This window comes from Hippocampus bargibanti, linkage group LG16, assembly GCF_051943395.1.
Source record: "Hippocampus bargibanti isolate YZ-2025 linkage group LG16, ASM5194339v1, whole genome shotgun sequence".
NCBI classification, from domain to species: Eukaryota; Metazoa; Chordata; class Actinopteri; order Syngnathiformes; family Syngnathidae; genus Hippocampus; species Hippocampus bargibanti.
In genome coordinates this window covers 8,510,335-8,528,474 of record NC_142749.1, presented here as the reverse complement: position 1 = coordinate 8,528,474, position 18,140 = coordinate 8,510,335, and the positions used below count along the sequence as shown (strand labels likewise).

At 40.0% G+C, this 18,140-nt stretch overlaps 1 protein-coding gene across 2 annotated transcripts in view; it reads left to right on the top strand.

Annotated features, from left to right (window-relative positions):
• Nucleotides 1-18,140, top strand: part of LOC148886302 (seizure protein 6 homolog) — an 80,501-nt gene that overhangs the window by 35,900 nt on the left and 26,461 nt on the right. For both annotated transcript variants that reach the window (XM_089017414.1, XM_089017413.1), the window contains exons 2-3: nucleotides 7,627-8,316; nucleotides 8,745-8,866. In XM_089017414.1, coding sequence (XP_088873540.1) covers nucleotides 7,627-8,316; nucleotides 8,745-8,866 — 812 coding nt within the window. The remainder of the gene's footprint in view (nucleotides 1-7,626; nucleotides 8,317-8,744; nucleotides 8,867-18,140) is intronic.

The window sequence follows — 18,140 nt, the reverse complement described above, 5'->3', positions numbered from 1 at the left end:
ATAAGCTATTGGAATGTCAGATGGTTTTGTTGTGCCTTGTTCGTTAGCGCAGACCGGAGGGTAGAAGCTGGAAAAGGTGGTGACCAGGATATATAGGGTCAGAGAGTTTTGCTTGTCCTTGTCTTAATTGGTTTTTGCGGCTTGCAAGTCCTGAAGCCTGGAGAGCAGGGTGCCATTTTTTTGTTTTTTTTTAAAGCAGTTCTAAATCCTACAGTATGTTTGACGACTGTGATCTGCACTGTAGACTGTTGCATCTTTTCATTGGTAAAATAATAATCAGCCCACGATTTCCTGTCCTTTAATTGTCAAACTAAGCCTACAACAAGCTGACCGGCCAATCTCCCTCACTTTTACTTTCACTGAGACTCTGTATTTGTAAACCTAAAGGTCTGTAATGATTTCACTGGGAGAACCTGGTGGAATATGCTACATCTCTGTGTTATTTCGATGAAATAACTATGACTCAGTTTGTGTGTGTTGGGTTGTGTGTGTGTGTTTTGCATTTACAGGATGAAATGCTGGCATTGTGTCTGACTCTAGCATCTTTTAGTAATTCCCAGAGCCGTAAATACTCTGCAATGAACAGTCCAAGAAATTATGGAAAACTTGAATATAAAATGGTAAATAGTTGTATATCAAAGCATATGGGATTTTAAATGTATCACATTACCTTAATCCATTATCAAACTGTGATTTCTGTTTCACCCCGGGCTCACTTCTTAATTGACTCCAGCATGGAGTAAATGAGAATAAAATGAAAAGCTAAATTTCAATAATGGAAGGAAATGAAGTGTGTCAGAGACATTTTCTCTCAGTATATTCTCAGATGCGCAGCATTGGTAAATTGAATTACAATACGGATTCGTCCATGAAATACATGGGTAAGGAACACAAAGCAACACGATGTACAGTCATTGGTCCACATGTGCTCGATAAAGATAAGCTAAATATGCATGAAAGAAATTGAATGGAATTGCAATATTCACAATTCAACATCATTCAAACCTACATTGCTTCCTCGCTACGGTGTGCATGCTGAATAGTTCATTTACTTTTTGTTGTGGTTTGTCATATGAAACAGGGCTACGAAGTGCATCTGTTTTTTGTGTTCCGCTTTTCGAAAAAGGTCAGGCCTTATGAGCTTTTACGAAGCCATAGTTTGTTTGTCAGCCTGAAGGACGAAGCTCATTGAACCGGATCATAATAAATGATAAATGACTGTTCCGGGCAATGAAGTCAAAGGGCAAAAGGAGAAAAAGAGCCCAACTGCTGATGCCATTTTGAAATATCATCATCCTTCTGCATTGAAAATCTATCAGCGACTCTTTTAAAATCCGATTACGGTGGGTCGCCTGGGCAGAGCCACACTCTAAATATCCTTCACTTATCATTTCATTTTTTTCTTGAATTATTTTATTTTCCAGATTTTTATAACAAAACAAATCTTGCTTGTGCTCAAATCTCTCTCTTAATTGAATTTTGTTACGTTTCCCTCTCAACACTTTATTTGTTTCCACCTGTGTGCACCTGTGACACCCAGAAACCATAATTAAATTATCAATTCATTAAGTCGACTAATGGAATCATTTATCAGATCCAGTTCATTATGTCCCGTCGTCTTTCTTAATCGCGGCAGTCGAAACAAATGCTACAGGTATGGCGCACATGTCAAAATGAGGCCATTTTCATTTCATGACGTAAACCTCCAAAGAGGAACCAAAAAGTCACGCCGCCAGTTGTGAAAGATGCGCGTGTGTGCCCAATGGAAGCTGTCAATTGATTTGCTTTTCTAGCGTATTTGCGTAAAAATAGGGAAATAAGGCCCCAGGATGTAAAGGAGATTGATGTCAATCAGCAGCTCGCCTCAAGTGTGGCTTGTCCCATCTTATTAACGCGCTCTCCATGCACTTAGTGTTCTCTGATGACTCCATTGATATGCAACTGAAGAGAGACGCTTGTGTCTTGCCATATTAAGGAGGAGTCCCTTGTGATTGCTCACTCTGTCTCCGCAGTTGGCAAAGACCGTAAGACACATTGTCATGGATACAGAAATATATCTAAACAAAGTCACATTTTTCGGTATAAAGGGCACTTAGAATGTACATGTTTTTTATTTTCTTCATCTTGACAAATAACCAGTTGCACTCATATTTAGATATATACAATCATATATAGAGCCTTTAATTACCTCGACTTGTTTTTGGAATCTGGGTGCAATGCTTAAAAAAGCCCTGCGAGTGCAGGCAGAAAAGGACGGTCTGAGCCCAGAACCTTTAGACTGATGTGGATGAGCTGATTATGACTGTATAACAAGTGCTATTAAAGCAACAATTTAGGGCCCTAAATGGTTACCGCAGATTATAGTACTTTCAAATGCATTGTTGCAGCATCTTCCTCCCGCATTTTTTTACCCGTGCCAAACATGTCATGCATGTCAAAGGCACTGAACTAGTTTTTTTATTATTATTATTTATAAGTCCCAATAAAGGTGGTCTGCTACCAGTTTCAGCGATGTACCTTTCAACAAACAAGGTTATATGACCTTGCTGGTAGGCATTCTCTCTTTAGGGATCTGTTTTGTTGTGCAGAAGCACAGACACAAATGCAGATTAAAAAAACTTTTGAACAGAATTTACTGCCTTGATTTATTTCAACTCATCACTGCCAGACATGTGCAAAAATGTGTCTTCTCCAGTGCCAGGGTTTTTGTCATTTTCACTTAAAATTCCAGGACCTACAGAATATAGAGATTTAGGAATACATAAACATTCAATGCAGCGTAAGAAACCATAGACTATTTTCTTTCATCAGAAAAAAAAAGTTAATTCCCAAGTTATATGGGTCTGGAGTAATACGAGGTGCAAGTGAGGGGCGGCTGTACAAAAGGCAAATGCTGCCCGCTTGTGGACCCGCGCATTATCCGCACCCACCCCCCGCAAGAAAAAAAGCAAAACCCGAAAAAATTCGGGAATGGCGCTCCACATCATATTTTCAATTCCGAATAAATTTGGGAACGGCAGTGAATGAGTTAATTTTACTGAAAATGTTAACTTTAATAACTGGATGATTTTTCCTCTTTTCTGCTGTATTTTGTCGCGTGCATTACAGAGGCAGGAAGGGATGACATATTTTTCTCGTCTAATTTAAAATGTTTTTGTTTTTAAAATGTCGAACTAAAGGACACTTCTAATTTAAATGGTTTGCTGAAAGGAATCACAACTCATCTTATCACCAGACATCAGAAAGAATTAAACATGATCATTTTCGTTCACTGTCTTGTCAAATCAACATTCTTCTTACTCTTTATATCCTCGATCCACCTATGTGACACAATAAAAGTACACACAAATTCTAAATGAAAAGCTTCCTTTCACACTTAAATTCCCCCACGGACAGTAAATTGCATCTTGGTCCATTTGTGCCACTCGTCTGAATAAGAACACTCACCAGCGCGATAAGGGTAATCTCATTCTGTCATGGCACACACCAACTTTAATTTATGAATACGCTCTAATTAACAAGCCTCCGTGTCATATGACTTAATGCAGTTACACACATAACCTCTTAAGCGTTTCAGCTCGCGGGCATCTACTTTTTGGTCATTGAATCTTTGCTTCAGTCAATGTCTGCGAATTTACATTATCCTCAAGACCGCAGCGGCTTCGGTGGCGTCACATTCTGGAACATGAATGGGTAAAAACATTTTGTTTGAATCGAAGTCACCCAAAAGAAAACATCAATCATCTCTTTTTGGGTTTTTAGTCATTGATCACTGGGTCGTTAAATATGATGGCTATACGCCCATCTTGTGAAGCTGACAGAGCCCATGAAGATCACCTTGTTCTGACACTCCCGATGTTCAAACCAGCATGTTACAGTGCATCTACACTTGATCGGAGTTCTTCAAGCGCAATGAATTTAAATTGCCTGCCAGGAGAGTGAGATGTTCCATCTATGGCGTGAACTGGGAAACAGAGGGGCCCTTCTGTGCTTTTGAATCCAAAGTCGAGCTCAGTAGTCGGTGCCAAAAATCACAGTGGCCAAACGGTAATTGCAGTAGAAGTTTGTGCGTTCCAAAAATAAATACAATATTTGCTGTTCTACACACTCGCAGTGACAAGCTTCTAGACCAGACATGGGCAAACTATGGCCCGTGGGCCACATTCGGCCCGTTAGGCTTTGTAATCCGGCCCGCCGAACTTGTCCAAATTATAGTAAAAACTGTGTGTGAGAGTCATGAAAAAAGTTAGCGGACAACAGGGCAGACAACTCTGAAAAGTTGCTTTGCCGGCCATAAAGCTGCCTGCCCCATTTTTCACAATTTGAAACATTATTAGACGAGTAATCGCAAAAAAAAACAAAAAAAAACATTGGAGCAAAGTATTAAGTTTTTTTTTTTTTTTTTTTTTTTTAATTAAGGCTGTACCTACCGCAAATGCTACCTTGCTTAATTTACGGTATACATCCATAGCTGAAGATTTTGCTACAGTTGTCGTTTGTCATCATGGTGCACAATGCAATGTTTGCATTCCTTGCTACAAGCCACTAAGCACCTTTCATAACTCTCAAGTACACTTTACAGTCACGGTAAAATGTAAGTTTACGTTTTGTAGCACCACAAATTTTGTGAGCTTCTTTTGAATCTTTCTTCTGGGCGGAGGTTCTCTGCATCTATTTTGGTAAATGACATGCAAATGCAAGTCTTTATAAAGCTTGGGAAAGTCCGAAGCACAAAGCAGGCTTCTGATTGGCTGCCGTGCCGAGTATGTAAATTTCAACTGTAGGTAGCCTATGTGTCTGTGTGCTTGGCAACGATACACGTGTACTGCGTGCGCGTGAAGGCGAGGGCGTCCGTGGCGAGTTTGTAGAGCGCACGGTCAGGACAATCCATCCATGATTTTGCAGAGTACACAAGTAGATATTATTGTGCTTGAGTATTTTGTATTGTAATAATATGTTTTGAATGTTTAAAGTGATTCCATTTTTCAATAAATGTTGATTTCTTTAACTTTGAACCTTCGATTGAAACTTACTAAAAACAGACCTAAAAACAGACACAATCTTGATAAATCACAGTGCGTAAGTTATTTTGATCTATTTACAATTCCTCCTCCCAGTATCTGCAAAATAGTATGTAAATGCCATATCTTGCATATTCTTTGAGACAAATTTATGAACTGATATGGGCGATTTGAAACAGTTAATATATTGGGTTCTAGTGTTCTTACTGTGCTATGAGGTTTGCACACACGACATTTAATGCTTTAGGTTTAGTATATCCAGCCCAAACACGGCCTCCAAATGCTCCTCCGGCCCCTCTGTCAAATTTTAGAACCCATTGTGGCCCCCGAGTCAAAAAGTTTGCCCACCCCTGTTCTAGACTCACGGCATATCTACAAGATTAAGTTCAGGAAACAAAAGGCGGGTTTATTTGGGCAAATACGAACAAAAAACACAATGACTCGTATTTTTTGCTGATCTCAGGATATCATATAAACCATCCATCCATCCATCAATTTTCTGATCCACTTATCCTCACAAGGGTCGAGAGGTTTAATATAGTACAATAAAACCTATCCATAAAAAGCGTTTCTGATTTATAAATTGTGAGTAAAGATAAAAAAAATAGTTTCATCTTAAGCACAAGATAAAATGGTCCAAAGTAGAACTGGGGAAGAAAAATGTCTTCCAGACATTTTGTAAGATTTTAAACATATCCTGTGGTTGGATGGTAGACAGTCCAGGTTGAACCAACCTCTCGCCCAAACTTCAGAGTGGAAAGGCTTCAACTCACCCTTGACCCTCATGTGTACAAGCGCAAGAGAAAAATAAATGGGTTCATGGACATTCGTTTTCAGCGAGAAATTTTAAATGATCAAAACATGATGGTGAACGATGCCCAATGTCTTGTTAAAAGCTTATATTAGAGTTATTGAAGCAATGTCGACAATGATCGGAACCAAGCAGTTTTGAGGGTTAAAAGTTAAACAAAAACATAAAAAAGAAAACAAGATTTCAACTCTTCCAGATTGAAACTTGGAGAGCAAACATGCAATTACATTTGAGAGAACATTGTGCTAGTGCAGTAATCACCACAGTGGGGTCTCCAACCTGTACACATTGATTTTGTATTGATTTTTGTGTGAGAAAGTCAGCTTTAACCTAGTTCTCCACTCCATCTTTCCACACCACTCGATATTCTAACTGCTAGGAGACAGCTGGATGGTCAAAAAGCTTTTGACTCAGAAAAAAGCTACGGATAGAAAGCAGGACAATAACAACCAGAATAAGTTGTTTTTGTGGATTTTGCTACACTTTTGCATGAGGCCATCAAACTGTAACATGACTGTATTGATCAAAGTTGCTTATGCCGATCGGAGCCATTCTAGTGGTGCATTTGTTTTTTAAGATATGTGTCCGGTGTGGCAATGAAATGCACGGCCTACTTTGGGCGGCTGTGAAATATCAATACCATGCAGGTCATATTTCCAGAGAAAATATTTGATTGCTTGGTTGCAGTCTATCTATCTAATCTATTTGCCCTTTCTGGAAAAGCAAATGCAATTTTAATTTGAGCATCCAGACGAATTGTACTGATTTTAAGGTGACCTACAGACTTATCTGTCATATTTTCACACAACATACTGTATACTCCCCGTAGCTTTGCTTTAAGCATATTATATGAGGAAGTAAATTGGAATCCTGACTCTGTGTGGAGTGAAAAAACAAGCAGCAATTAAACCCCTTTAAAACATTTAAAAAAAAAATCAGATAATTACTGGTGTGTGCCTGTCAAAAAATCTGAAAGCATGAATATTTTCCCAGGTTTTGGCCACTCCAAAAATCAATTTGTCAGAACTCCTCGGGCAAATATTTTGTGTGTGTGGGTGTGTAAGGTGGGTGGGTACACTTGAGGACACACAATTTTAATTATGTGGAATGAGCTGCCACTTAACAGTTGGTGATTACTGTGTAAACAAATTTCAGCTGTCACCTTAACAGATGTAGGTCAAAAGTGCACCAATAATCCTGCCAGGCTTGTGTTGTTTATTTCATGTCTGTGAAATTGAACTCATGTTATTGATCTATGTATTTTAATTTAAGATTATTTTCCTGCATCATTTGCAGGTTGGTCATCATCTTTTTATGTGCCGCGAGACATTCATAAATTTGACATTTTCACCAAGGCTAAATAACTCGCAGAGGCATGCAGCAATGTGGAACAACCAAATTGCACAAATATTTCCTCGTCATGTCATATGGTTGTGTGGCAACAGTAAGGCTGCTTGAAAATCAAAAGCCATGCGTGACTTCGGTGGGACAATGGGGAGGGAGTAGAGGTTGACGAAACTTGCCTTTTTTGTCCCTGAAAAAGCTTGTCTCCTTCTCACGCGGCACAACAAAAAGAAAGAACCAAACTAATGTCCTCCACTGTGTTCCTTTCTTTACGTCCTATTTGATTCGTGAGTTGGTTACACTGTCGGGATGGGATAATGGCATTGTACTGAGATAATTAACAGCTACTGCCAACCTGCACAAGAAATAGGAGCCAGATCCTGGATGCAAATCTGTACGTCATAATATGTATCTAAAAATATATAGTGGCATTATTCTGGTTTCTTTTAGGTCCTAATGAAGGTGATGGCACCAGGTGGAGGACTGTCGCTTTGAATAGAGGTCACATGACATATCCCTCAACTGCCGACACAGAGAGTGAGGTTCACTGGGTCACCACCGCCTTGCCGATGAACAGCCCGGACCACCGGCCGGTCCTTAAAGGTGTGATGCTTCATGAGCACCTCCTCATGAAGGACTTTGAGGGAGACCAGCACTTTTTCAGGAGCGATGGCTCATATCCCACCAGACCGGGCTCGGTGTCTGTCTCGGATGTAATGCACCCCGTCACTCAAGTAGTTCCCCACGAGGATGCTCCAGCCTTCTCAGACATGGCCTCAACCGCGACTGCAGCTGCCACCCCGCCGCTCCCCACATTCTCCCCGACAACACCCAGACCTCTGATGCCTCTCCTGCACAAATCTTCTGAGAACGAAAATGAAGGTGACAAGCTGGAGCAAACGCGTTCCCTCACAACGCAAATGACACTAAATAACCACAACACCCCAGCTGCTTCCGTATCATCGCAGCGAGTTCCACCCGCCGAAACGAATCTGGCATCCTCTGCGATGAAGAGGGAGAAAGGGCAAGCCAGGGAAACGGCAAAAGACAAAAGCAATCAGTCCCTCCCTAACCAAACTTCATCCTCCGCGTCAACCTCTGTGATCACGACAACAACCATCACTACAGTGCAAACATCCGGTGAGTATGTTCACAATTCCGTCGACTCTCCCTTCCATAAATTAGGTTGTTCAAATGACTGTGAAAAAAGGATGAATGACATCACAATGTCCTAAACCCCAGATGAAACTCAGTTTGGAGTATCTCCCTATTAGGATTTGACACAAACATCTCCGAGGGGAAGAAAATTAAACAGCAGATTTCTGCTTCCGTTCTGTTTACCTTGCATTCCAAGCACATCGTTTCACACCTCCGCGAGGAATAACATAGTCGCTCATGCGTCAAAGACATTCTGATTTGTCCTGCCTGTCCATGGTGTAGCAGGAGAATGCAATCCACAGAGATTACTTTGAAGGGTTACTCGGCCACAGGGACACAGGTGGGCTGTCAGTAAGACTCAGTGAGCTGAAGGAAAAGGGAATCACATGTCTTTTCGCTGTCTCCCACAGAGCCGTGCGGCCTCAATTTCACCGACCCCGAGGGCAACATTGAAATCCTGCAGCAGCTTGACACCGCCACAGAATGCAACTACTTGATTACCGTCTACCTGGGGTATGGCATCGAAGTTCAGGTCAGTGTTCAAGACCCTGTGTCACTCTTTTGAGCATCTGAAACAACACAAGGTTTTCGATTGACGGATTGCCTTGTGTAAACATCCTTTGACCCTTGAGGTAAGCCCTGCTAGCGGCCTCTGACTCGGACATGAATTTAACCCAGACTAATCAAGGAAAAGGATCCTCAGCCGTCATCTGTACTTGTCATTCGACAAACTTTGTATGCGAAGTAAAGTTGTGCTGGTAACTCTGGCCCTATATATATATATCTAATGGACAGAGGTGGTGGTGCCAGGCTTCTGCACTGATAGGTCCCTGCTCTAAAGTTGGGTGCAGGAGGCAACTGCCTGATGCCAATTTGACTACTTATTTTGCTCTGATTAGCTCTAATGTTCTATACCAGGTTCTTATTGTCTCAATCGATCACCTCATTAGCAAAGCCTATGTGGTAACGACCTAAGAAGTGTGTTGTAAGCACAGTCTAAATTAAAACTTAAACCACCATGGCGATTTAGTGAAGAGTTTTGCTGTTTTACAAAAAATGCTTTATTTACTCCTCTTTCAAACCAAACCAAACCAATTGCCACAATTTAATAATCAGCCCATTAATCTTGCATTTATGTATGCTTTTACAACTCTAGTATAATCACAGCAAAACGTTACATAAGGCTCCTAAAAGTGGACAGAAACAGCAATCTAATTATTATAACTATCACACGGCCCCTGCACGTGACCCCTTTTATTTACAGGTGACTTGATATTGTTGCATATTAGAAATTATGTCCGACTGCTCTAGCTCATAATGTGCTTAATAGGTGGTGATGTTGGTTCTATAAAACACTTTCAAGTAAAATAAGGGTGCACGGGGTTAATCTAGTAAATAGCTATGACATATTTGGCGTTGGCCTTTAGAATATTTGCCGTTCTTGTGTGGGATGATGGAGATAGACAGGCGGAAAATTGCTTGGGTGTGTAGGTGGACGGGGACAGTCTCAGGTTGAATGTTTGCATGGGAAGTGGTTTTATAAAGGTTAGAATAATTAATTTTCTGTGTTTGCGCGCGTGTGTGTATATGTGTGCGCGGTTGCCTGGCATTTGCAATTCCTTGTCTAATTTACCACAGGAGACTTTAAACCATATGTGCTTTGTTTCGCTGCCTCTGGAGGGCCAAGATAAGTCTTGACTGAGTATACTCTTTCTGAAGAGAGTATTTTTTTTCTCCGAGAACCACAGAGACTCTTACCTGCACACATCCACACAAGCATACCTGAGCAAAGACTTGACAGCGTTTTATGTTCTAGCTTGTGAACCGTCGTGGACTTTTTCAGTGGGTTTGGCAAAGTATTCATTGAGTACTAAATCATCAGCGCGAGAAAGTAAGCTTCTGTACACCATGCCGATGAGCTGATTAGCGAGGCTGAACCCATGGGCCAGTCCGAGACACAACTGATGAAAGTGAAGCCACACTCTCCGTTTCTTTGAAAACGAGACATATCGATGGCAAGCATGTGTTTCACCTACTCGTCAGTCATCTCCTTGTGCCTGAAGATAATCTAAGTCTGTTGGTATACTTGCGGCAGGTTCAAATTTAAAATGTACCCTATTTTCCGCTCTCTATGGCACACCAAAAGCCTTCTTTTTCTTCAAAAGATGACCCTGCACTTTATGAACTGATGCACTTTATATGTGAAGTAATATTGAGCCGCAACAGTTGTCAGAAAGCTGATTTGCAGTCTATTAATAAAATTTGACTGACGTAGATAAAATAATAAAACTTTTTTAGTCCCACAATGGGGAAATTTACAATTTGCAGCAGCAAAATTGAAGAGTGTGGGGGTAGAAAAGAGACACAAAATTTACAAAAATAAATATCTCAGAAAAAAAACTGTATATAGGACAGAATGCAGTAGAAAATATAATATCCAGACCTAAGCATGTATGCAACAACAAATATGCTGTATAAGGTGGCTGTTCTATGTAAATTATTGATGGGGAGTCTGACTTTTTTCTTGACATTCCATTTAGCGCAGTATTATCTAACGGATGCATAACGTAACCCCACCCTCTACTGTACAGCCTTATAAAGTGGTGTGCCTTATATATGGAAAAAGTTTCAATATACACCATTTATCATATGTGTGCCTTATATTCCATTCGATATCTGTACAATGTTCACAAGTGGATGGAATTATTGATGCTATTTCATCTAAGTCTTGTCCTTTATTTCATAAAATGGATTTGAAGGCCTCCGCTGAACCCCCAGCACATAAACTCCTCCGCACACGCACGCACACACACACACACACACACACACACACACACACACACACACACGCACACGCACGCACGCACGCAGGCACACACACACACACACACACACACGCACACACGCCTGCACACGCAAACACACACACACACACACACACACACACACACACACACACACACACACACACACACACACACACACACACACACACACACACACACACACACACACATTGATCTATTAGGCACCTCAATTTAAATGCTCTTTACTCTCATTTCGAGAGTTCCACTTTTCATCATGTTGCGCAAAGTCATTTTGATGATACTAATCTCCCTTTAATCACAGCATCCAATGAGAAAAGAGCGATGCCACGAACTGTTGGTGGAGCGAGTAAATTGATTGCTTCCACTTTCCTGATGAGTTTATTTGCCATTTTCTCTCAACTATCTCTGGAAGACCTAGTTGTGCCCCATCCCCACTCATTTCCGTAGGCAGAATCTGCACAACTCAAGAGACAAACTATAATCAAATGCAAGATTGCGATGCAACACCATAGAATTTGGATGGCAAATTTTACGAGTTGGACTGGGCAACTTTCACTATAGTGAAATTAGAATCATGGAGGCTTAATCGAGAATGTTTTGAATGAAATATTTTTGGGCAAAGATATTCAGTTCGGCATTACCAGTAATACAACATTATGTTTATTTATTTACACTATTTGAAAGGGATAACTATGGAAGATCAGTTAACATGGAAGATGTCTCGCAAAAGCGCACAACTGGAGATGATGTTACTTGTTTTTTTTAGCAGTGCATCACTTTTGAAATGCAGTTTAATAGGATAGTTCTACCGGAAACAAATTCCTTGTGTATTCTACATACTTGGCAATAAAGATGATTCTGATTCTGATAGATGGATGTTTACAAGTATAAAAGTGGTATTAAATTCCTTCAAATCTGATTAGGTGCTCGTCTAAATTCAGCTCATTGATTTCATCGGTAAACTGGTTTTCAGCTTTTTCTTTGTCATCTATTTCATTCTGGTATCCTTTGCTTTATTACGTTATCCACTTGTCTTAGTCTTAAGGTCCTTACATCACTGCACCCATGTTCTTTTCACAGTCCTGTTTCATTGAAGCTTGCATTCTTTGGGAAAATAAGAATGAATTATTTGGGGGCTCAGAGAGTTTGATACATTTCAGGGGTTAGGAGCCCAGACGGGCAATTTCTCCCACTGCCACAAAGCATGATTGGAGGAGTGTTTCCATTTTCTGACAGGCTTAAGGCGGCGGGCATTCAAGAAGATGGTGGGGATAGATTTTGTGTTCAATACTGTGAATCCCATTTCGTCAGTTCTTTTTTTGTTTTCCATTTCCATACTAATGACACCATTTTTCTATTTGTCCATCTATTTCAATGCCTCAATCAGGATCAGTTCTATTGGAAAGCTTTCAAACCTTAATAGTCTTGGTTTTTTTCGGCCTTTGAATTTTATATGTAATCTCCCGTTTTCCTTGGCCCATTGGCATCAAACTTGCATGTTGTTTTGACTCAGCACTTTCAGCCAATGCATTAATGCATGTGTATCGCATGTAATGGAACATTAATATGATCGAGGGTTTTTTTTCTTCGAGTTTCACGTTGACATGATGAAAATCATTTGCATTGACTTCAAAAGGAAAGCACACTTGAACCAAATACTTTGAATTGGGAAATCAGAATCCAACGCCCCGTTGTTAAAATATTGCCTTTATTGAGCGATCTGACGGAATGCAACCAAAGTGGATCATTGTGAAAAAGACAGTTGACGATCCACAGGCAGACACCACGGTATTGAGCCACTCATTCGGCTAAATGCAAAAAAAAAGTGACTATGCACTTTACTAAAAAAAGTGACAGAAATATGGCACGATTGTCAAGGAAGAAACAGATTGATGCAAAGAAGTAGAAGCATTCGACACCTTGTGACACCATAGATCAGCGATTCAAACAACAGCATAATTAATCTCTGCCGGTTAGCCATTGATGAAAACTAGCTGTTGGAACCTCCACCCTGACACGCTTATTTTTCAGTCTAGTTTGTCCTCACTGCTCGCTATTAGTCGACCTTTGGAAATTATGGACTGAGGCAGATCAGCGTATTGTCCTTGAAGAAACAATTGACTTAGGGCATGTTTACAGTTAACCTTTTCAAGGTTGAATAATTGTTTTCCAATGCTGCTACAGTGACCACGCTCTTTTGACTCAAATCAATAGTCATTTTAAAAAACAACAAAAACACTTGTCATTCTTTTTGCGGAATCGGGTGAATTGCTATATCATATATAATGCTCCAAATCTTAACTCTGCGGCCTACACAGAGTATTCTGATTAAAATACTGTTGGCTAATTTTAGCTTTCAGGATGTCAGGGCTTTGCTGCGATGAGTTTTCAGGAGGCTCAGCCATCTTGAGAGGAATGCTTTTCAGGTGACACTAATTGCCTCTGCACGCATCAAGCTGTCATAAAGGGAGAAGTCTATGCCTGGCAGAAGGGTTGTGTTTTCTCAAACACACAGTGTCACCATGAAAAGGAAAAAAAGAGCGCAAATGCATGCTTGAAAACACAAAAACTAAACCGCTAGGCAAGAATTGAAAGCAATGGAAAAGTGCACACTGCTGTAAATAAACTCAAATGTCACGGCTTGAGAGGCGGTGAATAAAGTGGGGGCGGTTTATTGGAAAGTAAGAAGCTCATCTCATGGATAAGATTGATGTCTGGTTGGCTATTGTCTTGCCATTTTCACAAGAAGGTTCTTAAGTCAATGTATCACTCCCAACCAGGAGGAGTAGAGTGCTCTGTTCCCGTATGTCGACCCGATCCTCCATTGACCTGATTAGTTTTCTCGGACCTACCTTGAACATTTAGCAGGGCCATTAATAGATGTTATAAAGCAGGGTTGTCAAAATCCGGTCCTGGAAGGCCGTTGTCCTGAATGTTTTCCAAGTCTGCTTGTTGTAACACGCCTGATTCAAATGAGCAGGTTGAATATCAGGCTTCCGCAGATTGCTGATATCTGCTCATTTGAATCAGGTGTGGTGCAACAGGGAGACTTGGAAAACATGCAGGCAGGAGGGCGGCTCTCCAGGACCTACCCTACCGAAACAAAAATATATTTTCCAATATATTAACTGTAATCTATTGCAACATTTTATGTATTGTCATCAGTCATTTCCCAATATATTTTATATTTTAAATTAATCTATTATATATTGTCAATACATATATTGTACAATCTATTAAATGTTGTTCAGAATTATTGTTATTATTGTAATATATTGCAAAATATACGAATGATTGCCATTTTTCATATATGTATTGGAATATATGAAAAGATAATGTGCATTTATAAGTACAAAATAGCTTTCGCTAAGATTTTAACCTTTAGGTGCAAATGTACTGCCGATTGAGGCCCACTTGTATTATCACTAATTTTTGCCTTAACGTGTTTATCGGTTTGAATCGGTTTGATCGGCCGCCATGCCTGGACATTAGGGATATATAAATAGGGCCGATACGACCAGTCAGACTTTAGTTCGCTGACGAAGCCTCTTGGATAGAAGGCGAAACGTCCGAAACCTTCAAAATTGTACAGATGACGGCTGAAGAAACCTTCTCATCGAAAGTAAAGGTAACACGATAATAACATTTTTGTAATATTTTTTTCTATGCTACAGTTAGTATACAGTATAAAAAGAATGCTGACATGACATTTTAAACAAAACACGTTAACTGTTGCCAATCAAATGGTGAATAAGCTACTCTGTGGAGTTCATATGTTCGTAAATCTGACTGTGATGACGTCAGTATACGATGACGACCAATATATGATAAAATGTATAGATACATGTTTAATATATGAAAATATATGTCACAACTACATGTTTAATATGTAATACAAATTTTCATATTAAACAATAAACACATATAAATGGGTAGAGTTTGACACCCCTGTTATAGAGGCAAATAACATCTAGTTTCCCCATACGACAGAATTACAAAACAGACATTTTCTAGAAAAAAATAAGACAGACAATAAAGAATATTTTAAAAAACAATGCATAAATCGTACTAATTTGTCAACATCTGGAAGTCAGAAAAGCTCGGTAAGCTCTGTAATGAGTCAAAACAAGCAATTTATTGATGAATTCAGCCGCAAGCTCTGGCGTATTCTCATTGGCACTCAGGTTTTGTCGGGTTGGTAAGGAGTCATTGTTTTAGACAGCCGGCAACACAGGAAATGGACTTGGCTTATTTGTATGGAGGAGAGTGTTGGATTGAGATAATGTTTTTCACATACTGAGCTCTGGAAGCATTCTGTTATTGAATGAATTTATCAAGACATACACAAACCACCACCTGGAGGTGGCTTATTCACCCCGTGATGGGGAAACGAGGATGTAAAATAGAGGTCGATGGAGAAGGTACCCTTCGTGAACGCTTGGGTGTATCGGTCAGTAGGTTTCATCATCGTAATGAGGTCTCCGCAGCTGGTGAGTCTAGAAGCTGTTGATTCATCATCCCCCCATACCACCACCCCCAACAGCAGGATCATTTAATTTCCATGTATAGTGGAATGAGTTTGATTACGTACTCCTCCTTTCAGCATCAGCGATGGCTCATGCGAGTCATTGTAAACGTTCATGATGGAGCCGCAGCATATGTTCTCAACAATAAATTACCGGTATGAGGCAGCCTCTGTGAAAAGTTAATCCGAAGTGTTTAGTTACACATGTAAGACTTATTGTTTCTTACAAAGACACAATCATCGATCAGTTTTGTTTTTTTGTTTTTTTCTGTGAGTACACATTCACCTTATAAAGTGGCATTCATTTCACCGTCTTGTAGAAAGTTACGGACCACCTTTTGTAATCAAAGTAAAAGTCGCGATAGCAGACTGCATTAATGATATCATATCTGTAAAAGCTTGTTTCAGTCAAAACAACAAAATGTATACCTGTCTGTTGTCCAGCATTGTCATAAATTGCCAAAGCATTATTAGGCATTGACATTATCAATGAACTGTTTCAATATAATATCTCAGCATGATTCTCAAAGAATAGCAAAATAACTGGCAGATAACTACTAAGTGATTATATAATACAAAAACAATGTCCAAACATTCTGTACAATGACATTTCTGAAAAAAACTAGTTGTCCTAAAGTATTAAATATCAGTATAACAGTGATACCTCGACTTGTGTGTGTGATTTGTTGTGTGTCGCCATCTAAAACATCCTATCCATTAAAATGATTTGAGATGCCATTAATACAATACAATCCAGTCTGTCCAAAAAACGTAATGAAAATATTTGTCTTCTAAAAAATATTAAATCACAGTAAAAGTAATGTTTAGAAATTAACTGGTCAAAAGTGTCACACACACAATTCAATGAATGTCCGACATTTCACGAGGAGCTGTAGTTCTCACTGTAGTGCCCACTTCATTGGAGCAGCGCTGCGTTTGAAAATTCCTCAAGAATCACATTTTAGCTTGCAACACTGTGGAGATAATAAAGGGTCACTTGCAACTCAGCTCAACTGTATCTATAGAGTACTTTAAGACCACCCCCGCTGTATACAAAGTGCTGTATGTGGAGCGAGAACAATTCTTACAGCAAAACATAATGAATTCATCACGAAGACAGTAGAAAGCGCGAGTCAAGCATCAGAGAATAAAGAGTTGGGCAAAGAGGGGTCTTGCTGAACGTTCAGCGGGAGGTCATTCCAGAGAGAGGGACCAACAAGAGAAAAGTTTTGATCCCCTCAGAGACTCCGCTTAGTTCTCGGTACCTCAAATCAGAATCAGAATCAGAATCAGAATACCTTTATTCGTCCCGCAATGGGGAAATTTGCAGTCCACAGCAGCAATTGAAGAGGGATGGGGTTGGGGTGGGAGTGAAAGGATAGAAAACAAGATATTCTAAGCATAACAAAATAAAAATGTCAACTGTATACTGTGCAAATGTAGATGTGCAAAAACCGTTCTATAAACAAGACTGTACATAGTGCAGAATCAAGAGATGCATTTAGATATATATAGTGGTCTGGACCACAAATCCGAGGCACCGGGCAGGTGCGTGGAGGCGGAGGAGCCCAGAGATCAATTTTATACAGAGGGTGATTGTTATTTGAGCTCCAAGCCCTACCAATAATGTTAAAGAAAAGTAGGAGAAAATGTGCAAGGCCACATGAATTCACATGCTCATATACGGGTGAGCCAAGGAAGAGAGGGGACAGGTGAGCGAGAGAGTTGTCTCGCTGGGCAATTGGCTTCAGTTCGGGTGAATTTAGGGCAGTGTGATGTCTGCCGACATGGCCAATGAGTCATAATTGAGGAAGGACAGCTGTTGCCGTCTGCAGTGATAGGTCCCGGGGAAGGTGACAGATGACAGGGCCCTGGGGAGCGCTGTCCAAATGTTCTATGCTGGCTGCATCCCCCTGTGTCCTTCAGAAGCTTCCCTTGTTTGTATAAACCAAGTCGTCACACATTCATTTTGTGTTTTACTGTTTGTATAATTGACACAATGTCCATGCATTTATTCACCCCATGATGAGACTAAAATAGACGAAAATTTAACGCAAAATTAAATTCTGGACATAATAGTAAAATGTTAAAAATCGTTCTGCTAAGCAAAGTAGAATTAAACAGCTTGACTGTATATCAAGTTGATAAGTTTTTTTTTTTTTTTTACATTCAATAATTTTGTGCAATTATACATTTATTGAAGTCTTTCATTCAAGACATTTGGTCCTTTTGTTTCTAAATGGCTGTCTGACCTGGTCAAAGTACGTGGTATCATGAATGATGGTGATGGCCACGGCGGTCAACGCAGTAATTGCGAAGAGGTCACATAAATTACTGTTGCAGCTGTGTCCCTGTTCATTGATCAGATGAATAGGTGGTGCTGGCAAACTGATTATATTTGGGAGCAAAGACAATTAATCATATAATTTGTGGAATGCACAGCCATGGCAGTA